Genomic DNA, 23,946 nt, shown 5'->3' with positions numbered 1-23,946 from the left:
TTGGTCTCCCAGGTCCTAGTCAAACACACTTAACCACTGCCGGACACTGGCGCTCTCTCACACTGGGCAAACTACAGACTTTGACGTGTAGATATACATACAAGGAGGCAGCTTGGTCATAACTTGCTTTTATTTAGATGACTTTTGTGATACATAAAAATGTTGCTAATTCTTTTGTTCCGTTTGTAAGGCAAGGTGGTTGGCTTGCAGAGAGGGTTTTAGAAGAGACTTCTACAGGGAGAGAGAGAGAGAGAGAGACAGCTCTGTGTAGCGGTAGCTTGTATCCTAACTTAATCTGCCCTTTTGTTTTAAATCCCCAGCACATATTAAAAGATGTAACTTGTGGCAGACCTTTGTGCCCTCTGCTGTTACAACCTGGGCCAATGCTGCTGTCTCCCAGATGCTCATATGCTACTGCGGTTTGTGAGCAAGCTTGAACGCACACACAAGAAAGGAAAAGCTGTCGGAACTCTAGATCACACAACGCAACACAGACAGGGACACTGATCTCAGTGAGCTTAAGCGCATGCAAATCTGTGCTGCATTGAGGCATTTGGGAAAGTTGGTACTAGTCCTTAACTACAGCTGGGGGCACCTGCCAGCTCTTTTGCGATGGAAGCACTTCCTAGCTTCATCTGCAAAACCTAGGCTTCCGTTAAGCATTTGATTAAAAACACCACCTCCTTCTGAGCAACTTGTCAATAACACAGCTGAACAGGTCTACAGGAGTGCCATTTAAGGCTGCTTATACTCAGCACTAAATGCAAATAATGCTCTGGGCCAAGGAAAGGTCAAGAAACACTTTCTACCTGCATCTGTTCTGCATGTTGAGCACACTTCCACGATTCATGTTTCTTGTAAGGGAGGAGATCTGCAGACACCTGAAACAACACATGCAACCCTCCCCCCCAGTCTACAGCATTTCCTTCTTTCATTAGACTAGCAACTTGCTCTCAAAAAAGCTTGCTATGGAGCTCAGAACTGCACTTTACTCGCCACTGTGTCTGCCCACCCACACAACTCCCTAGAAGCCCAATGGTGCTGCTGCTTCCCCTTAGACTTCCAAATGAATTATTTGCATAGCTTTCACTAAGGTTCTTCCAACAACTGCTATCAGCATTGCTCATCCTGCCAAGGCTGTGGTTTACAGACACCAGTAACATATACTCTGGAAGAGTGAAAATATTAAAACACCCAGGACCCAGGCGCTAGCAAGCCCCCGAACAAACTGGTTCAGTCGCCTGCGGTTTGCAATGTTACATATGGGGAGAGGGTTTAGTGTTTGTGTTATTACAGAGAACCTACGCTAGATTTTAGCCAGACACCCCCTCTATGGTTAGGAAGAGCTCTCAAGCGAGCACCACTAAGTAATGCATAGTAGAGTTGCTTTTAAAAAAGGGGAGAAGAAGTTCATTAAGGTTTGGCCTTTTGCTTTTCCTACGTCGACTCATGGCTTCGATTTCCCTGCGCTCTCTTGCGGCGTCCCTTCTCTCGGCCGGAAGCGTTGGCTCAGCTCCTTGGTGAACACGGCACAGCAAGATTTCTAAACACAAGGAAAGGCAGAGAGAATGATAGTGCTGTGTGTTTTTTTTCCCTTCCCCTTAAGGATGGGGAAATACGTGCCCCTCCAGATATTGCTGGTCTCCCATCTTGCATCATCTCTGACCATTAGGCCTGGAAATCCAATGAGACTTTGGAGAGCCACAGACTCTCTCTTCAATGAAGCACCACCTCAAAGAGTTTAAATGTAAATCAGAAATTCCACACGTGCATTACTTTTTCTTTTCTTTTGGTAAGCCATTAAGTTTCTAGTACAAGAAAAGTGGGCTATGATATATTGCTGCATCGCGATCAGCTAACTGTGAACATCTGTAAAGTTAGAGGGAAGGGCAGTGTGACAACAGGAGGCTGGGAGGCATGTCAATTAGAAACTGCTGATTTCCTTGACAAACTCTCATTAAGGTTTGCTGAGCAGTTGGAGGTGATTGATGGTGGTACAAAAACGGTTCGTAATAAACATTTCGCAAGGGAACCCCCCAATTGGCAAAAGAGCGTCCTGCAGGAAATTTCTTTTAAAAAAAAAAAGTAGAAGAAGAAAAGTCGCAATGTTCCCTAATGAGCACCTTCATTGGAAATAAAAACGCAGCGGCAGGTCAGTTCACATGACCCTTAGCGTGTGATGGAATGTTGTTTTTCTGGGTATGTGGCAAGCACTGAAAGCCTCGCGGGAAACAGTGTGAGAGCAACAGATCAATGCACATCTTTGTGCATTGTGTGACTTAGCTGAAACACTGCGGGAATTCGGTAGAGTGGGGGGATGAGGAGGGGCAGTTAGCTCAGGGGTAAGATGACATGTTTTGCATGAGCAAGCCACCAGGTGCAGTCCCTGCCATCTTGTCAAAAGCAATATCAGGTAGGAAGGCTGGGAAATGCCCATGGGAGATCAGAGGGGTCACTCCTGAGCTGGAAGGTAGTCTTTCCCCCAGATGTTGCTTGTGGCACAAAGCATCCTACTATGGATGTGAACCAAGCACCAGGAGCACTGGGAAATTCTGCTTTCCTAGTGGTAGGGAGTTATGGGGAAATCAGATTTACCAGTGCTCCCAGCACTTGTCTCATTGAGTCAGGTGATCTGCTCACAACAGCAGCACTACTGCCATGCAAATATATGTTCTTAAAAAGCAAAAACAAGTTGCATTTGGGAGTTAGAGGTGGAGCTTGTGTCTGAAAAAGTTGAAGATTTCCTGCCCTAAAACCTGCCCCCAAATGCTCGATAACACACACAACTTCTCACTTGTCCAGTTGAGGGGTTTCCTGAAGTTAAAATGAAATTTCTGGAAAATGTACTGGGAAAGACATTAGTAAAGGATCCAGATTAAAAGCATCCTTTAAACCTTGTTTAAAGTAGAGGAAAACTACAGAAGACCCCCGGGGTCAATTCCAGCCCTCTGAGGCAGGTGTGTAGAACCTTTGGCCCTCCAGGCATTGCTGAACTGCAACTCCCATCATCCCTGCCCATGCTTGATGGGAGTTGTTGTTCAGGAACATCTCCTGCTCTGAGGGGTGCTATCAGCCCTCCCCATTGGCAAGAGGAAAGTGCAGAGAAATGGTTCCTACGCACAACAGAATATGCTGGAAGCCCCCCAGGGCTTTAAATCATTCAGTTTCTTTCAAGGCAAGGGGAAAACCTATTGGCCACCCACATTGCACAAGTAAAACACTTTCTCCCAGGTAACCCTGCAAATATACAGAGCCCCTGGCCACATCCTAATGGATGATAAGCATTGCACTGATATTCCGTGCAATAAATCCAGCGTGCAACTCACCTTCTCCTGATCTGCAGTGTGCCGGCTTTTTTTGGATAGCTCAACCACAGCGATGACCATTCCCAAGGCAAGGCCCAGGGCAAGGAAGAGGAAGATCCCTCCCAGCGCTTGAGGCTTCAGCGGGCTCCACTTGTCGTGATCTTCATCGGAGCAGCTGCTCTCCCACCACTTGCTCTTGAGGTAGTCAAGATCGCCAGATTCTCCGAGCTTCAAGATGGCCACGGACAGTTCGTTAGTCCAGGGGGATCCTAGGAGCGGACACGGATTAGTAGAAGGGTCATCACTTCTTAGCTTAACCCAGGGATAGCTCACCTGGTGCCCCCTCCTGACTCTTAATTCCCATCACCCCTGACCTGATGGGAATCCAGCAACATCTGCAGGCACCATTTAGGCCAGCCCAGCCTTTTACAGGCAAAGCTTAGAAGATGGCTACGTGCACCCAAACGTCAGGCTAGAAACTAGATAAGGTATACGTCCTATCAGTCTGCTCTCCCACTCACACAAGGATTATAGATGTAGCATCAACAACCACTGTTTCAAGAAAATTTCAAGCGCTTTGCTCGGCAAGCATAAAAAGATAACTGCTACTTCTCAGATTTTGTGGTACGGTTCTAGTCTAGCCATATGCAACCCTTGGTCCCAATTCTTGAACACAAGGTGGCTTTGCCACAGGATGTCTAGCTCTAAGGTGCTTCAAAACTGGCTCTGTAGAGCAGCTTTGCTTCCTTGACCATGCCTTGGCAGGCTGCTAGTCCTGAGTACTGTGGACATCTGCTTGAAAATGCCAACTGTGATGGCCATCACAAGCGCCATCACAAGGCTGAGCAATGTGGTCTGGGATTTTGCCTTCAGGTCATCTCCTAACGCTCCCATAGCTATTGCCCCGCAGCCATTATAGCCCTATTACTCTCAGCTTCCACACTTTATGTTCCTTCCAGATCACATTTGATTTTCATGATACAAAACAGAGTAGGCAATGCAAAGTCAATAATAAAATGCAACACTTGTTTAGTTTGCATTCATTACCCCAAACCCATTATTTCCCACCTACCCCTTAAGTTTCTGTTTATTTACCGCTTCAGCAAAAAACATCTTCAATGTTCAACTACTAGTTGGCTGGTTTCCCCAGGTATTGCCCCCAAACTTTTTCCAAATTATCCCCGCACTACTTTTATAAAAAGTGAAAGCAGAACCAGGATGAAGAACTCGGTGTCATTTTCTATGCAGTACTGGAAGTGCAAGACCCACGTCCAATGCCACAAAACAGAGAACAAGCCTTGGGTTTTATGTCAATTATTCATTTACGCTGGGTGATAAGCCAAAGGGTGGGGGCAAGAAGGGGAGAGAGAAAGATGGCAAAAAAGCCCAATTCTGTACTTAAGTGATTAGAAGGTGTCAAGCAGGCAACAAGCTAACTCTCCACACCCAATTCATCACTTTTGCCAAGCCTGCTTTGACATCCAGAAGGTTGACTATAGCTCAGCAAAAAAAAAAAAAGGCCAGCCACCCTTAGAATATCTCCTGGTGTTCCATTAAGATTCCCATGTGTTCCAATTAGAGCTTGAAGCAGATACAAATAAGTGCTGGTGTTGATGTTTTCAGCATTTGATGGGCTTTGTCATCGATGGGCAAAGCAAAATTGCAGTTCTCCAGAGGGCAGGACCTGAACCAACAAATTCCAGTTACATGGAAGGGGTTTTTAGCTAAGCACCAAGAAGAACTTCCTGGCAGTACAAAAAGTGTTTGACTGTGGAACAGACTGCCATAAGAACATAAGAAAAGCCATGCTAGATCAAGCCAGTGGCCCAACTAGTCCAGCATCCTGTTCTCACAGATGCCTATGAGATGCCTGCAAACAGGACCTGAGTGCAATAGCAACTCTTCCCCACTTGAGATTCCCAGCATTCAGAGGGCTGCTGCCTCCAACAGTAGAAGCAGAGCATAGTCTTCAGGGTTAGCAGTCCAATCCCATGAATTTGCTTAACCCTCTTTTAAAGCCATCCAGGTTGGTGGCCACCAATCCTTGGAAGATGGAAGTCCCCTCTAGATATTGGTTGGGCTCCAGTTCCCATCAGTCCAGCCAGCAGGGTCAACAGTCAGGAATGGTAGAGGGTTGTAGTCCAACAACATCTAGAGGGCAGCCTGTGGTAGACACTCCTTCGCTACATATTTCCAAGTAAGGACTGGAAGGTCACCCATTGGGGATGCTGAAGCAGTAGGTTACCTGCATCAGCAAGGACTAGATGTCCTATGTCATTTGAACTATGAGCCTAAAGAAACAGCAGCCCCTGTGCTTCATAGGCCCTTAGAACAGTGTTTCCCAAACTTGGGTCTCCATCTGTTTTTGGACTACAGTTCCCATCATCCCTGACCACTGGTCCTGCTAGCTAGGGATGATGGGAGTTGTGGTCCAAAAACAGCTGGAGACACAAGTTTGGGAAACACCACCTTAGAGCTTTTGGTGGAAACTGCATACAGATTTAAGGCTCCTATCTGCAATGGACATTTAAAACAGTATCCTACCACTGCAAGCAAACATTGTTCCCCCCAAAGCATCCTGGGAAATGTAGTTTGTTAAAGGTTCTGAGAGTTGGAAGCAGAACCATATTCACAGAGTTGCCTGGGAAGAGCAATTGCTCTTTTAAACTACTCTGCAAATTGTAGCTCTGAGAGGGACTACTAATAACTCCCTGCACCCTTAATGAACTACATTTCCCAGGATTCTTTGGGAGAAGCCAGTAGTGGCATGATGCTGCTCTACATGTATCATGTATAATGCAGGTGGGGCCTAAGTCTGCATGATACTTCATCCTCTGTTCCATCTTAAGCTACTGGCTTTTCCATCACAAATAAGTTTATTTCGCCCTCCCCGCTCTCTTTTATTTTCCTTTTTTAGCTTCACATCCAGATTGAAGAAGATTCCAAGTGAATTCAAAGGGGTTGGAGCCAATGCCAGCCCTGCTCAGAGCAGACCTACTGAAGTTAAGCAGGGGTCTGCAACCTTTAAGACAAAAAGAGCCACTTGGACCCGTTTCCAAAGAAAAAAACAACTGGGAGCCGCAAAACCATTGCGACATTTAAAACAAATATATCTCCGGAGCCGCGATCTGACAGTGGGCGGGATGGTGACGTCAGGACGGTGCGTGACTAACGCACGCACCGCCCCCATGCGACGTCACAGCCAGTACAGCGCCCGCCACAGTGGGGAGTGTTGGGGCACACAATGCGCCTCCTCCCCTCGCTAGTATCCGCCCCGGAGCCGCGGCAAAGGTGTAAAAGAGCCACATGCGGCTCCGGAGCCACGGGTTGCTGACCCCTGTTAATGGGCATCACTAATTACGATCCGTTAATTTAAATTGATCTAACTCTGATGAGAACTTAGTTGGGTGCGCCCCCAAAAACCAACTTGCTACCTTTCAGTTGGCCCTAATACAAACCAACACAGCATTAAAAAATAAAATAACAACAACAACAACAATAAATAAAGAATCACCAAATTCTACCCAAAGACTGGGTAGGCAAATGCCAAAGAAATGGAACACACTGCAAGAGCAAAAGTCAGAATCGCTGCTGAAGATGGTTGAGGAACCCTTAGCACACAGGGCAAATGTGGCCCTCCAAGCCTTGCTATCAGGCCCTTGGATCCCCCCCCCAAGCTATACCTCCTTTTTAGCAATATCCTTTAACAGCCCTGACTCACACCCTTCTTGAGTGTTTTGGCCTGGCTGGAATGTGTCCTTGAACTCTGTGCCTCTTGCTTGCCTGGAAAGGGAACAGAAATGTGTGTGTATGGGTAAAACTAGCCTACTCTAGAAAGGGAACATTTTGCTTTGCCCACTAAGGCCTCCGGCACCACTTGCCATTAATATGAGGCCCCTGGAAGGTTGCTCAGGAGTGTATGTGGCCCTCTGTCTGAAAAAGATTCCCTGGCCCTGGCTTAAGACAATCAGGTTGCGATCTGAAACATCTCGGGTCCAATTCTTGGTTCTTGTTGGCTTACCTTTTGGTGTGGCAATGCCAAACCCCCTTGCCCCTATGACCTCTGGAGAGCGGATCAGGTTGCAGTGCTGAGCAACAGCAAGGTCTTGAGAGATGGACTCTCCAATGAAAGCATAATTCGAATCCAGCACGCGCTGAACTGCCTCCTGGTAGCTCTTTGTGAAAGCGGTGTCCTTCTTCTTGTTCATGGACTCGTAGACCAGCTGCTGGATTGGGTTCTTGGAGTTCTGCAGCCACAAGTGGATCACATTAGGAAGGCCTTCCTGGATAGCTCAGTTGGTAAGAGCATGATGGTGATAACGCCAAGGTCGCAGGTTTGATCCCCATATGGGATAGCTGCATATTCATTCCTGCATTGGAGGGGGTTGTACCAGACATTCCCCAGGGCCTCTCCCAAATCTACAATTCTATGTGTGATGCCCTGGGATTCGGAGTCGGATGCTGAACCTGAGGGATCCCAGCCTGCACAGGATTCCCCGCCTCCAGAACCAGCTGAGCCGAGGCTGGGGCATGAGCCTGAAGGGTCCTCACCTGTCCTGGATCCTCAGGTGCAGGCACCAGCTGAGTCTGCTCTGGCTCCTGAGGTATTGGAGGACCCATTGCCTGCCGGTGCTCCACTCCCAGCCCCATCAGAGGAAGCTGAGGTTGCCTCTGGGTCCAGTAACCCTCCAGCCTCTCCTGAGCTGCAGAGGCTCAGAGCAGAGAGGCAGAGGGAACGAAGTTCCCACAGGAGGAGTGCTCGCCTCCAGGCCAGGAGAGGCAAGTCACCTGTGGACCGGGGCCGCCCTATGCCTCGGGGCAGATAAAAGCCAGCCAGCCCCAGCCCCAAGTTACAGAAGCAACGTTGTTGGTCACCAGTTCCTGCCTGAACCCTGCCCTGCACCCAGCCTCAGCTTTTACGGTCTGCCTCCATATTGCTCCTTCGACCTCGGACTGGACTTGGACCTCGCTTCTCAATCTACCCACGGGACCAGCACACTATGATTCTATGAAAAAGAGCTGCCATTTACACAAGTACGTGCTGAGCAGTTCGCACAAGCATGTGCAAACAAGCCTTTGTAATTCGAAGAAGCCACAGGGTATTCAATAATGTCAGGGGTCGCCTAGGCACACCCATGCATACAATGGTACCATTTAGGTGTTCCCCTGGCACCCACAGACCCCAATTCCTGCCCCACTTGATCACGAGGTGACACAGAAAGTTACCTGCTTTTCTCTTGAAAACTACACAGAGCCAAAGGAGGACTTTGGAAGAGTATTTCCTACTTCCCCTTTCAGCTCTACATGCTTTTCAAAGCTACGATTATTTACGATTCCCAGGGGAAAGCGAGCAGGTGCAAATTGGCACCCCTGTGCTATGAAGAGCATGCATGGGACTCACAACGACATAGGGCCCACCAGATGTCTGAGATTTTAATTCTGATGAATTGACCTGGATGGGCCAGTCCACTACAAGCGGTTTGCTGAGTCTAGGAGCGCCAACTTGAATAAAATATATGGGGGAGGAGCAGGTGAGGCCCACCCTGCATAACCAATCACATGACACAGTGCATGCACACCATTTGAATGGCAACTTTTTGGGGGGGAGGCCCAGCCCCCTCAAATATTTTATGGGGGGGGCAGAGGGAGCTGAGCCTCTAGGAGTTGGCTCCTATGGCTGAGACCAACCATATGCCCTCCTCCTTCAAAATGACATTCAATCTTTCATTCTTCATTTGCTTAGTCCGTTTATATAGTGCTATAAATGGGCACGACTCTCCATAGAGTAAAATAAGGAGCCACGAAAGGTAAAGAAGAAAACAAGTAGCAGCAACATGTTACCATGATAAATTGTGTCGGGAGATGCATAGATGGGTGGAAGGAGCCCTTCAAATGAGCAGTGTGCATGGAGGGGGCAAAAAAGCAGCCCTCTAGATTCCCAAGTTTATTCCCATTTAGAACCTGTGAAGAGCATTGCTGGATGAGGCCAAAGGCCCATCTAGTCCAGCATACAGTTCTCATTTTGGCCAACCAGTTGCCCCACTGGGAAGCCTGTCACCAGGACCTGAGTCCTCTCAGAGGACCTGAGGACTCTCAGCACTCATGTTTTCCAGAAACTTGTATTCTATACCAAAGTTTCCTAAACTTGGGCCTCCAACTGTTTTTGGACTACAACTCCCATCATCAGGGGACTACTGGCAGGACCAGTAGTCAGGGATGATGCTGGAGACCCAAAAAGAACTGGAGACCCAAGTTTGGGAAATCTTGTTCTATACCAGGCATAGGCAACCTCGGCCCTCCAGATGTTTTGGAACTACCATTCCTATCATCCCTGACCTGTTAGCTCGGGGTGATGGGAGTTGTAGTCCTGAAACATCTGGAGGGCTGAGGTCGCCTATGCCTGTTCTGTACCAACCGCATTTGGTATAGAGTCTGCCAAGGTCTCCATACAACTGGTTTTTTGCTGTCTTACCCCAGGGTTGAAATCCCAGGCAGCCAAACATAGCCAAGCCCACCTTGAAATACTGGAGTGTCGAAGAGCTTTCCATGGTCCCAAACTCCAGATGGCCCTGCTTCACCAGGTCTTCAAAGGTCTGGATGGAGACCTGCTCAGAGCCCGACTCCAAAACAAAGCTGAAGCCAGCAATGTACGCGGTCAGTAGCACAATGCTGAACAGCCACCAGATGGCAGAAATTATCCGTACGGAGAGAGACTTGGGTTGGGGCACGGTACCTGCAGAGAGGAAGCAAGAGCATGGGAGCATCGGAAAGCACATCAGAAGTGCTTAAAAGTCCAATGGAAGTGAATGCTGGAAGATTTGGGACAGCCAAAAGAAAGGACTTCTTCATGCACAGTTGGAACTATGGGACTTTGGAGAATCTCCCAGTGCCTCTCTTGATATGGCCTACCTTGCAAGGTGAACGCCCCCACTCCAAACCACAGGCTGTTCATGAGCGTGAAGCTGGTCTCTTCATTTCCATCCCATTCGCAAGGGCTCATTCTGGAGTGGGGAGGCAGAAAGGTAAGGCAGTCATTCACCTGCCCCTGGTGGACACATGGCCTTCTGGCGGTTCCCTCATTGCAAGAAGTGAGGTTACAGGGAACCAGACAGAGGGCCTTCTCCGTAGTGGCGCCTGCCCTGTGGAACACCCTACCACCAGATTTCAAGGAAATAAGCAGCTATCTTATCTTTAAAAGACATCTGAAGGCAGCCCTGTTTAGGGAAGTTTTTTAATATTTAATGCTGTATTGTTTTTAACACTCGATTGGGAGCTGCCCAGAGTGGCTGGGGAAACTCTGCCAGATGGGTGGGGTATAAATAATATATTATTATTATTATTATTATTATTATTATTATTATTATTATTATTATTAAATACAGGAGCACACAAGCTGTGTGCAACTTGCAAAAGAGAACAGGTGGTTCCTTTTCTTTTCAGATGAAAAGTGGCTGTTCCTAGACTACGGGTTTGTGCAGCATTCAGGAGCAAGAAAAGGGAGGAGCTTCACTCCCCAACTCCACTTGAGCCCAGCAGTGACTGGCACCCACTGGATGTGATAGGGCAGAAGGCCCAGCAGTGGGTGGAGTCAGAATCAAGGATAGGTACAGCCGCAGCCAAAGGAACTAAACTATGGAACTCACCCCACAGTCACCAATTGGGATGGCTTTATAAGAGCTGGGTGGAATGATCCAGCAGGCTTGATTTATTTCCTATATCTTTTGCCTCCATCCTACTCCTCCCTGCTAGGCAAAATTGAGACTAAGGAGGAAGCCAGGAAGCCTCTTTGGACTGGCTGTGAGTAAGAAGGGTCAGCTGGTGAGGGGCAGGCTGCAGTTGGTGGAGCAGGACCCCATGAGCCTGACTGGGCCATCTTCCTCTATGCCAGCCATTTTTTCCATTGAAAATTGCTCTCTCTGTGGGCGACTGCAGGTGGAAATTCACCCTTGGGGAGGGCAGTTGTTACTAGAGAAGGGAAAAACTTACCCACCCCAATAAAATGTATGACCTTCTGCGTCTGTATTTAATGAAACATGAAACATTCAACTCTTCACTAGAATACCGAAAGGTGGACCAAGCAATAAATAAAACAAAGCTGTGAAGTCATTTCTGGCTCATCTTTTGGGATATAGACAGTATATCCCAAAACTGGTTAGAAAAATACATAACCAGGTGGAGATGTGTGGTAAAAATCTGCCAATATGTTTGCGCTATGGTGTGCTTTAATACACATACTGTGGTAAAACATCCCAGCAGTTGTTACTTTTATTTAAGTTATATGCCTCTTCTGTCAACCTGAGAGGAGAATTTTACCACACATTCCTCAGATGAAGGAGTGTGGTAAAAAAATAAATCACTAATAATATTATTTTATGAATCCACTGATGTGTCTGGTCTTTGTGATGTGTTTACAGGCACATGAAGTAAATTATCAAGGCTGTAGGGTTGGGGAGGTCACCTGCTTCTATCAAGCTGAGAAGAGAATTTTGCCACATTCCTCTCAGCTGAAGATGTGTGATAAAAAAACTGGTAATATTTTGTGTCTCTGCCCATATGTCTGGCTATCATGTCTTTACATATGTGTACTGTGCTTAATAATAAGTCACTTTACTCATAAAAATGTCTCAAAGCAACTTACAAGCACAACTATACCATTTTTTTTAAAAAAGGGGGGGCACCTGCTTCTTCCTTTCTATCATCTGGAAGAGAGAAGAGAGATTTCACCTGGCAGCAAGGAACAAGCAAAGGCTAGAGAACAGGTAAGCCACCAGGATGCCACACCAGGTCTCCTTGCTGAAGGGGGTCAAGAAATGGAAGAGGGAAGCCTCCTCAAGGGACGTATCCTTCTCAAGCAAGATCCCGATTCCTGTGTACAGGAAAGGTTGGGTGAAGTCAACGACATCCTCTCTCACCGATGTGATGGTCAACGGAGCAACCGCCAGGTCAGCTTCCTACCGAAAGGGTAGATAGAGGTGGCAGAGGACTGTTTCTCATACAATGCCATTAGATTCCACACACATGCACAGATCTCTGTTCCCCATCTTCGTTCCCAGTCGATAGCCGTGCATTTCACAGTTTCCCAAAGTAGAATCATGACACTGAGAACGGGGATCCAACAGATTGCGATTTTCAGCCCTCAGGGTTGGGGGGGGATCTACTTCAGAAATCCAGGATCCACCCATGCATGTGTCATTCGATCCTAAATATTTGGGATACTTAAAAAATAATAATAGAATGGCATTCGATGCATTCCTTCCATCAGTGCAAAGTATTTTGCCTGCACAACAGAGCCTCCCCTCTGTTGAATGGTCTCTTTAAATTTGAAGGTTCATTATTGTTCCACAAGATGTGTATGTCTTGAAGGGCCAGAGCAAATAACGTGACCTAGTTTTACAGCTGTGAAGCAGTATAGCAGGTGCTGTTAAGGTGTGGTAATTAAGCTGTTGGATATAGTATATAAAGAGCAGCACCTAGCTCTCTCAGTACCTTGGGGGATGGGTCGGGGGATGGGTCGGGGATGGGTCATGCTTATTGATATATTATAATTAATGTAAAAGGGGTTTTTGTTATTAAAAGCTAGCTAAAGTTATTTTTGCGTTCCTTGTAACGTGTGGTCTCCCCAGCACGCCTTCTGCAGCGCAACTAATCTGCAAATAGCCAACACCCTCTCCATGCCTTTCCCTCCTCTCCTAAATTTGTTCAGGGTCCTCCCCCCCCCCCAAACCTCCAGAGCAGATTTGGGGAGGGTGCAGGGAACACACAGGGAGAGGAGAGGGAGAGTAAGTTATGCAAATGGAAATCCTTGCACTAACCAAACGAGTGTATTAGAGCCAGCCTGTATATTCCCAGAAGAAGATCTAGAACTTTTAACAAATCTGTTAATAGCAGCAAAAGTCTGCATTGCAAAGAAATTGTGGGGAGGGGGAATCAAGTAATACCCCAACAATATTAAGACCGGATTAACAAATTCTAGTTTATCGTAACAGAAATGCAGAATTGCCATCCAAATAGCTTTATGGGAATACGGTCTCTGTTCGTTACATACTGGAATGACAAACTTCAAGAAAATATCCACTCGTGGAATGTTCTTAGCATTGCGGCAGTTATGTAAGCATAGTCTGCGTCTGTGGCAAAACTACAAATCTGTTTCTTTTAGTAAATATTTTCTAATAAGAGAGACAGCAGATTGGCAGGGGGACAGAGCCAGTTGCAAGATTGCATGGCTCCCCAAGAGTTATACATGTAGAAGACACACATGTTCAAGTCCAAATCTGCAACTGTGGCGCTAGAGGTCAGAGATTCTAATGCAAAACGAATGGCTGGCAGAAGTAAACAACAGCCTTGTCAAAAACGACCCGTTTCTGGAGAAACGCTGCCCACCAGTATAGGCCATAGTTCTTCAACCAATGGGTCAGGACCCATGGGCAGGTGGTGAGGCCATCCCAGGTGCTGGGAATATGCTGCTGCCATATTGGACTCCAGTTAAGACTGATCAAACCCAAGATGTCTGGGCTAGAACATGTTCTTCTGATGAGGTTTTCCTTTTATCAATTTCCACGAGTGCTGCAAAGTGGCAGTAGTCTTTTTCAACAGGAAAGATGCACAACACACACGCTCAGCAGAAAGCTTACCTTCCTCACAATCTCTCCGATCATCCCGGACCAGTTTCCTCCGGCACTCAGTGCTCCATACCTCCCGTCCTTGACGATGCCCACCTTGTATTTGAAGTGAAGCATTTTGGAGAGCTTCTCCAGCAGGTCGATACAGTAGCCCTCGAGCTCTGCGCCTTTGGCCATCACATAAGGCTTTTCCTATGGATGAGGCAAGGGGAACCTAGCTAACAAGGCATGTCCGCACATGGTTGCGTTGACCAGGGCCCCAACATGTGAAAGAAAGAACCACCAAAGACCACAGGCAGAGCTTCATGGGTCAACCTAACCTCAGCTGTCTGCGAGGTGCTGCCATGTTTTCATCAGCTATAAGACAAGCTTGCTGGATCAAGCCAATGGCCCAACTTAGTCCAGCACCTTGTTCTTACAATGGCCAACCAGATGCCTGCAGGAAGCCCAAAAACCAGACATGTGAGAATCCTCCGGAAAAACAATCTCTCAAAGGACCTGTTGATGGCATTTTACCATTGCACTGTGGAGAGCACACTAACTTATGGTCTGTGTGTGTGGTTTGGGAGCTGCATGGCCAGGGAAAAAACAATGCTATCCAGGGTTGTAAAGACTGCAGTGAGAATAATTGGGTGCACTCTTCCCACCTTAGATCAAATCTATGCTGCCAGGTGCCATAAGAAAGCGGCAGAGATAGCACAGGATAGTACGCACCCTGGAAATGATCTCTTTCAGTTTCTGCCTTCTGGAAGAAGGTATAGGGTTATAAAGGCCAGGACTATCCGCCTGAGAAACCGTTTCTATGCAAATGCAATTCTGGTTCTAAATGCAGCATGAGGGGTCTCTATAGTACAGTGTATTTTAAAATGGGGTTTTAGAGTTTTTAGGGGTTTTTGAATGTTTTATGTAGTTTTTATGTAGTTTTATGTAGTTTTGTGGTAGTTTTATGTAGTTTATATGTAGTTTTTATGTAGTTTTATGTAGTTTTTCAATTTCATTGTTCTGCATGGGACAATGACAATAAAGTTATCGTGTGCAACAGCACTCTGCCAACCTGGAATTTCCAGCAATGGGTATTTGGGGGCAATCGAACTCAGCTACATTAGTAAAGAGAAGAAAAAAAACTTTTGATATGCTTTATAACACCACAACACTGTGGAGTCCCATCTTTTGCAAAAGTTGCCAAGCCGCCTTACCAGGATGGTTGTGACATAGAACATTGGGTAGTCCTTCCCGCCTTCCCCAGCAGAGGCGGAGTCCTGCAAATGAAATCATTTGTTTACTACTACTACTACTAATAATAATAATAAAATAATTTTTATTTATACCCCACACTTCCCGGTTCAAAAACTGGGCTCAGGGCGGCTAACAACAAATTTTAAACACTTAATGGTAAAAGCAGTATAAAATACAGTATAAAAACATGAATAACAATAAAATTCAAAATTCAGAAATCAATTTAGAGGAAATCCATCTAATAAGCATTAGATAATCACCAGGGCTAGCTGGCTGAATTAGTCCTACTTGGGCCAGCGAGGAGGCCAGGGGAGAATTAGCTGTGGGGTCTCAGAGCGTGTAATCTTCATTAAAGGGGAGGGGGAAGGAAGAGAAGGGAAATAAAAGATCAGGCTGAATTCAAATTAAAGGACAGGCAGAATAGCTCTGCCTTACAGGCCCGACGGAAGGAGGTTAAATCCTGAAGGGCCCTAGTCTCATGGGACAGAGCATTCCACCAGGTCAGAGCCATCACTGAAAAGGCCCTGGCCCTGGTGGAGGAGAGCCTGACTTCCTTAGAGCCCGGGACCTCTTAACTATGGTTATTCATGGACCATAAGGTCCTCTGCGGGGCATACCAGGAGACGCGGTCCCTTAAATATGAGGATTTTAATAGGAATAGGCCATTGGAACAGTGCTGCACACACACATGCATGCACACAGCACTGTTCGAAACTCCAAGATCAGAAAGGTCAATTGGTTCTTCTCACATCAAACATGCACAAGGCTATGAGCACCAGCATTAGACTTGGACAAGACTTGCATCTCTTTCTGTTAATACATGGGACCATCCCTCCTGCCCCATAACCTGGCTAAGCATCTAACACTGGTGTTCAAATCCATTCCTGCCCCAGACAATCCACACGTACCCTGCTGATGGAATCCCCATCCTCCGCAGCGCCTGTGAATTAAAACAAAACAACAAAGGAACAGTGAACTTATCGCATTCTTGCAACCATCACTGGAGGTCCACCATCCTGCAAGCGGAAGGTCACTGAACTCTGATAATGCCCCTCGCTTGCCTGGACGGAGGACAGAAAGTGTGCATAAAAACTTCCCCATGGCACCAAGGTGAATGTTGCATTTGCTGCCCCACACATTTTCCCACCTGCGTGCCACTGGCATGTGGCCTCCAGAAGGCCGTCCACAGGGCAGGGCAGCCCCTGAGCTGGAAAAGCTTCCCCCAACTCTGGCCTGAGGAAATCAAAATACCAGCTTGCCTGGCAGAGAGCTGAGGACATTCCAGAATCCTGGGGACCAAATCTCCCTCTCTCTCTCTCTCTTTTTAAAGTGTTTATAGAAAAGGTTCATCAATTTTGCCTCCTCCGTCTTGGACTGAACTCTAAATTACGCCTCCTCAAAAGGGGCTTTTACTCACACCACGACAGCTCTCCATGGAGCTACAGAAAGGCTCAAAGGAACCCCCTTGTTCCCATTCAGCGCCCGCTCGTTTGAGCCAGCAGGAGTTCCTTCGGGCTCCTTTTTGGAGACCTGCGCAGGGGCCTTGGACGGGAACAAGTGGCCTCATTGAAGCCTTCAGTACCCCCCACTGTGGGAAGGGGGGGCGCTCAAAGCACCATTGTAAAGAAGAAGAAGAAGAATGCCTCCAAGCTTTTTATTATTTAGTTGTTGTTGTTTTTTAAAGAAAAAGGCAACGTCCTGAAAGAAGCCATAAATAATCGCATGGCAGCCATGGCCAAAGTTCGTGACAGGGACATTTGTACAGCGCCCAAATCCAAACGCTGATCTTTTCTGCTGGGATCCCAGAACAAGCACCGTGGAGAAAGGAGGCGCAAGGTGGCATGTGTGAGCGGAAACCTCACAAAGCAGGAGAAGCCGCAGAGCATAATGCCGTGTGGCTTTCTGGCGGGGGGCGGCGGGCTGATATGAAAATATGAGACTGTGCCGTAGGCCATCCTGTGTGTCATATGTCCTGGCCAATTAGGGAACTGTGTCTGAGAGATCGTAGCCTATCAGGGAGCTTTGCACGAGCAGGGAACGAAGGTGTGATTAATTCAGGGTTGGCCCCCTCCCATGTGCCCTGTTTTGCCGAGGACTGTCCTGGAAAAGGGAAGGGCTGCAGAACATCTGTGTTGTGTGACAAGTTCAAACCCTGGCATCTCCAGATCGGACTGAGAGATATGTTGGTCTGAAACCGCAGAGAGCCAGTTAGTGTGGATGATGCTGAGGTAGATGGACCAATGGTATAAGACTGTTTCAGGCGACTTCCTCATTATAAGCTTCCTGTGTCCTTATGCATTTGAGGGATCAAGGCTGATTTAAGGTAAATACGTAACTCTAAGGAGAGATCACAAGGCCCATCAACAGCAAGACTCAGCTGGTGCATAGGGTAACTTGCTCCCAGCCTAACCCACCAGGGTGAGATGTATTTAAATTATAGTCTGCTTCTAAATTTGCCAACTATACATAAGCGGTGAACATATGCAAATGCTATGCAAATCTGCATTCTCCTTTCTTCTGATTTTTGGCAACGCCTAAATGGTCACCCTGTGTTCCTTCCCAGTTGAGAGCTACCTCCCTTGGCCGGGTGCCAAATACGAATCTTCCATATTATTCCAGGTCATACCATAGTAGACCCATCAATCTACATGGCTGGTAGCGTTTTTCCAGGGTTTGGGAATGGGAGATTCAAGATTTGAACCCGGGTCCTTTTGCATGCACAATGTGCGTTCCACCACTGGGCTAGTTATTGCCTACGGAATCTCAGGGAGGTTCGTTTATCCATCGGTACGGTTACAACTTATTAAAGAAGATGCAGGAGGAGAAAGTGCCCAGGCCAATATACTGCAACGAGCCTGGTCCAAGGAGCAGGAACATAGGAAGCAGACTTGTACTGAATCACACCATTTGTCCACATAGCTCAGCACTGTCTACACTGACTGGCAGCAGCTCTCCAGCATTTCAGGCAGAGGTCTCTCTCGCAGCCCTACCTGGAGATGCTGGGAATTGAACCCAGGACCATGCGAAGGCAAAGCAGGTGCCATAACAATGAGCTATGGCCCTCTCCCCATCTCCCAGTCTCCCTAGCCCCTTCCTGGCAGATCTCCCACCTCTGTTCAAATGTTTTTGGCAAATGCCATCCATCAAACAGCAAGAGGAGCTCCTCTGGGAAGTAAACTCTCGAGCCAAGCGTCAAAAACGTATTTTGGCACACAGAGAAAAACAACAGAGCAGCCTTCTAATTCTGGGAGAATAGCAAACTAAGCTGGACTTTTACCCCTAGAATGGCAGCGTTGTAAATTCTTCAAAGTTCAAACTTCCCAGAGATCTGTGGAGCTGCCAATTATGAAAATTTCCCGCAGAACAACTAGATCAAAGTAAAACACTTTGCACCATTTTCACTGCAGCTGCGTGGAAATGAGCTTCGCAAAACCTGCCTCAATAAATCAAAACCTTCTCTCTTGGGGGTGGCGGGGAAGTTAATAAAGATAATTTTGTTAAGCCGATCTGCTCAAAACAGTTATTGAAATCAGATTTTCACTCCCCACCCCACCCCCAAGAAAAAAAACTTTGCTTTCGGCAAGATAAACAACACTTTATATGTGAATTTGCAAACAGAATATCTGAGTCAGTCTTCAAGGTAATTGCTGGGACTTTAAAGCACAGCATATTTTTGTTATTATTCATGTTGGTCATGCATAGGAGCAGGTGGCACTGTGGTCTAAACCACTGAGCCTCTTAGGCTTGCTTATTGGAAGGTTGGTGGTTCGAATCCCCTCGATGGGGTGAGCTCCTGTTGTTCGGTCCCAGCTCCTACCCACCTAGCAGTTTGAAAGCATATCAAAGTGCAAATAGATAAATAGGGACCGCTCTGGCGGGAAGGTAAACGGCGTTTCCATGCGCTGCTTTCCATGAGGCCAGCAGCTTAGTCATGATGGCCTCATGTACTCCAGCTCCCTCGGCCAGTAAAGCAAGATGAGCTCCACAACCGCAGAGTTGGTCATGAGTGAACCTAATGGTCAGGAGTACCTTAACCATCCGGGAGTCCTTTATCTTTTACCTTTATGGTGAATAGGATCTGAATGATCCACATTTTAAAGCTTCCCTGATTGTGGAAGGTTTCTAACGCACCCTTCACCCTGAGGTGCTAATATTCTGCATGCAGGGAGGTACATTTTCTTCCTTCCTTTGTGCCACAGGGACGAGTATGCGGCCCTCCACCTGCCCTCTGAAATGGCATGGCCTCAGGTGTGCTGAGGATTTCCCAAAGACAGCTGGAAGTTTTAAGGAACCCCTTCCTGAATCAAACCATATGGTCCAACATTCTGCTTACAAGGTCAGATATAGAGGCTTCAGGAGCTCAGAAACATAGAAAGCTGCCTTATAGCGAGTCAGACCTTTAGTCTATCTAGTTCAGTGTTGTCTACATTGACGGGCAGCAGCTCTCTCCAAAATTTCAGATGGGACTTTGTCTCTCTCTCAGCCCTGCCTGGCAGGTTGAATCTAGGACCTTCTGCATGCAAAGCAGATGTGCTAACCACTGACTTACAGCCCATCTTTTAAGACGTAGGATGCTGAGTCAGACTAGGATCTGTTGATGCATCTTGTGGCAGGGAGTTCCATATGTTTAGAGTGCATTGGAAGGTGGCGGGCTCTCCTTCATTGGGCGTTTTTGGATGACCATTTGTCTGGGATTCTTTAGCTGCAATTGCCGCATTAAAGGTAAAGGGACCCCTGACCATTAGGTCCAGTCGTGACCTACTCTGGGGTTGCAGCGTGCATCTCGCTTTACTGGCCGAGGGAGCCGGCGTACAGCTTCCGGGTCATGTGGCCAGCATGACTAAGCCGCTTCTGGCAAACCAGAGCAGCACATGGAAACGCCGTTTACCTTCCCGCCGGAGTGGTACCTATTTATCTACTTGCACTTTGACGTGCTTTCGAACTGCTAGGTTGGAGGGGGAGAATTGCCGCATTACTGGGGCTTAATAATAATAATAATAATAATAATAATAATAATAATAATAATTTATTTATATCCCGCCCTCCCCAGCTGAAGCCAGGCTCAGAGCAGCTAACAACAGTAAAATGATACAACATTCTAAAATCATTTCATTATAAAATCAGTTCAAATCAGATTAATGGCAACCATTGGGCTAGAGTTCTATGAAGATTGCCAAAGGAGGGGGTCAGGCTGTGCCCTGGCCAAAGGCCTAGTTGAACAGCTCTGTCTTGCAGGCCCTGCAGAAAGATGTCAAGTCCCACAGGGCCCTAGTCTCTTGTGACAGAGTCTTCCACCAGATTAGAGCCACAGCCGAAAAGGCCCTGGCTCTGGTTGAGGCCAGCCTAACCTCTCTGTGGCCTGGGACCTTCAAGATGTTTTTGTTTGAAGACCGTAAGTTCCTCTGTGGGACATATCAGGAGAGGCGGTCCTGTAGGTACAAGGGTCCTCGGCCATATAGGGCTTTAAAGGCTAAAACCAGCACCTTAAACCTGATCCTGTACTCCACCAGGAGCTAGTGCAGCTGGTATAGCACTGGGTGAATGTGATCCCGCTGCGAGGACCCTGTAAGGAGTCTCGCCGCAGCATTCTGCACCCGCTGGAGTTTCTGGGTTAGTCTCAAGGGCAGCCCCATGTAGAATGAGTTACAATAATCCAGTCTGGAGGTGACCGTCGCGTGGATCACAGTGGCTAGGTCAGGGCGAGAGAGGTAAGGAGCCAACTGCTTAGATGGCAGAGATGAAAAAATGCCACCTTTGTTATAGCTGCAATCTGCGCCTCCATGGAAAGGGAGGTGTCAAAGATTACACCCAAACTATTAATGGACGGTGCTGGCACAAATTGCGCCCCCGCAAGAGATGGGAGTTGCCCCCCCAATCCCATATTGTCCTGACCCGTCCCGTCCCGGCTTGGACTAGATGACCCTTAGGATCCCTTCCAACGCTACAATTCTATTATCCATCATGCCTGGCCCCTTCCTCTCCTGCACCTCCATTTCAGCTTCTGGCCTTAGCGTGCAACACACACACTTCCGAGTGAACCTGAGGCCTTCAGCATTGCAAAGGAAGAGCTTTTGTAAACTGGGTCACAGAATTCAAGACGAGTTTTCTTTTCTCACCTATCCAGTTCGGTTTTCCCAGCAAAAGCAGAGTGGTGCACACGCCAAAGGCGACTCGGAAGGTTTTGTCCATCAGCTCAACTTCACCGCTACTGATCAGGGGAGCCTCTGTTGGCAGCAAAATGCAAATCAGGCTGTTGCAATTTATTGCACAGGTCTAGGGCATATCTGTTGGTGCAGGGAAAGATAAGCATTGGGGCGGAAGGGAATTAAATCTAGGATGCCTCTCCCCAAAAAATAATCCCCATGGAAATCAAGCACCAAGGAAGATGGTTCTGGCCTTAGCATTCTCTCTCTCACTCACTCGTTTCCAAATGCGGGAAAGTTTTGCGTCTCTATGTTTTGTTAATATTCAGGGAAGGTATTCAGTCGTGAGTCTGAAAAGATCTCCAAAGCGATAAAGTCCCAGCAGCACTGTACTACAAGATTCTCCTGCACCCCCAGAATTATGTGAGTCCCTCTTGGTAAATGTCACAGTGGCACGAGGGGATCTGCTGGAAGAAGATTACTTTTGGGAGTTACACATCAGTCCTCTTCCAAAGGAGGGCATGCATTTCAAATGATTTGCACTTGTGTACATGGAGAGAGAGAGAGAGAGAGAGAGAGAGAGAGAGAGAGAGAGAGAGACTGAGACTCAGGGAAGCAGGAGAGTTAGAGAAAGAGGCAAAGGTACGGATGGCCGAACCTGTCAATTTCTCTACAGTGGTACATTGGTTTAAGAACAGCCCAGTTTACAAACTATTCAGTTTGCAAACTTCGCAAAACCAGAAGTAGAGTCCTGGGTTGCAAACTTTACATTGGTCTAAGAACGGAAGCCGAATGGTGGAAGGGCCGGCCCCGGCAGCAGGAGGCCTGATTAGGGAAAGCGCGCCTCGGTTTAAGAACGGTTTCGATTTAAGAACGGAATTCCGGAATGGATTAAGTTCGTAAACCAAGGTACCACTGTATTTCCCAGGGTTGTGTCCCATGCTAGTCCAACTTAGAGTTGACCCACTGAAGTGTCAGAGGCAAAGTGATTTTGAATTACCAGTTTCTGGAAACTGCAAGGAGGGAGTTCTTGTGCTCAGTTCCCATTTGCAGGATTCTCACAGACACCCAGCTGGCCACTGTGAAAACAGGAAACTGGTCTAGATGGGCCATGTTATTATAACATGGATCTGTTAATTTCAATGGGTCTACTCTGGAATTTAGTTGAACGCAGCCCTTTGTTTCTCATTTTCCAATCTTAAGGTTAGTTCTGCACATGTACACAGCAGTTTGCTATTTTTTAAATACATATAAAAAAAGTCCTCTTGAAGATTCAAAAGCATTTTAGTGTGAATTTCTTCTGATGCACACATTTTTGTATGCAGTTTGCCTAAGACACAGATTTTTGCAAAGCAATTTTCTCCAGTACAGTGCATTTTTTGTACGCTACCATCACAAATAGATGTGTTTTTATGCAAAACTTTACTCAGTAACTTGCATTTGTGTACATGTTACATGGCTGGAAAACTATATCGCAGAATCTGGGGAAATTTTATTTTATTTTATTTTTAAAGAAAAGTATCTGTTTCACTTTTGCATTTCATTTTCCATTAGGGAGGGTCACCTTAAAATGCAAGTTCGATCAAATTTGCCCCTCCAGCCCTACTGTGTACAGGTGGAGGAAAAATGATATTCTACATGTGAGATCTCACAGAGCTTTTAATAATAAGATTGAGGCAATCGGCACATGCGTAAAGTCCAGAAAAATGATCGTTCCCTGGGACACCCTGGAAAATGGGGAGGATCCAGGCTCTGCAAGAGATTCCATGAGCTTTAAACCGAACTCAACCCCTCTTTTGCAGATTTCACCTTGACATTTTGCATTGGGTCACACTGGACGGCCACTTTGCTACCCTCAACTGATAACCTGGAGGCCAAATTAATCAGGCTTCCACAGTTCTGTCACACATCCGCCAACCCAATGTAGATTAAAGCACTTATAGGACAACCTGTGCAATGAAGGCACTTCAAGACAACTCCACTCCCCCCTTCATCCTGATCTGCTTGTGGCAAGATTAGACACTGCTGGCTATATAGGAGGCACCCATTCTGAGCTGCTTCCAGGGAGGCTACCTTGCAATTTTTCACCCCTCTTTTTTTACCCAAAGTCCTCTCTGTCTTTTTTGAGCATAGCAGGTAGGTTGCACACTGAGAATTGTGCAACCTGCATTTACTAGCATGTGATCGAATCCTACCCGAATATTGTCACAGCCTCTAACTGAAAGTTTCCTGAGTGAGCATTGAGGCACATCCAAACTCCCTCCCAAGTTTGCATTGAAGATGGACATTTTTAAAATGGAAAATTAGCTGGAACGTGAAAGAGTGAAGAAAAAACTCTAGCCCCCTACCAAGAGAAAAGAGATTGCATGGAATAGAAACCGGGGGGGGGGGGTGTTGCCAGGCAGAAGAGATTATGTTATTGCTAAGTCCACAGCATCTGGTGCTGATTGTTTGCAAAAGGCAAAAAAAAAAAAAAAAAGTGTCCAGGCAGGAAAGAAAAATGAAGGGGGGAATAGAAAAGGCAAGCTGACTTTGTTTCATCTCACTTACAGTTGGCGGCTCCTTTCGGCCCGGGACGGACAGCTCTTCAGCAACAGCAGCCCAGCAAGAAGGAACTGAGGAATGATTGCATAAATCAGCCAC

General features: G+C 46.9%; 1 protein-coding gene across 1 annotated transcript; it reads right to left on the bottom strand.

Annotated features, from left to right (window-relative positions):
* Positions 1 to 112: 112 nt before the first annotated feature.
* LOC309346852 (putative glutamate receptor) lies at positions 113 to 23,924 on the bottom strand. Its single transcript, XM_081871120.1, has 11 exons — positions 23,854 to 23,924; positions 21,277 to 21,384; positions 16,069 to 16,100; positions 15,121 to 15,183; positions 13,937 to 14,116; positions 12,030 to 12,256; positions 10,215 to 10,306; positions 9,821 to 10,038; positions 7,327 to 7,552; positions 3,327 to 3,574; positions 113 to 1,543 (listed from the first exon to the last, which is right to left on the bottom strand). Exons 2-11 carry the CDS (start codon positions 21,347 to 21,349, stop codon positions 1,448 to 1,450), a joined length of 1,455 nt encoding a protein of 484 aa, XP_081727246.1. The 5' UTR covers positions 21,350 to 21,384; positions 23,854 to 23,924; the 3' UTR covers positions 113 to 1,447.
* Between the last annotated feature and the right edge of the window lie 22 nt (positions 23,925 to 23,946).

This window comes from Podarcis erhardii (genome assembly GCF_964252035.2).
Source record: "Podarcis erhardii genome assembly, chromosome: 7".
Lineage (NCBI taxonomy): Eukaryota > Metazoa > Chordata > Lepidosauria > Squamata > Lacertidae > Podarcis > Podarcis erhardii.
Note: the sequence above shows the minus strand (reverse complement) of the source record. Positions and strands in the feature narration are given on the sequence as shown.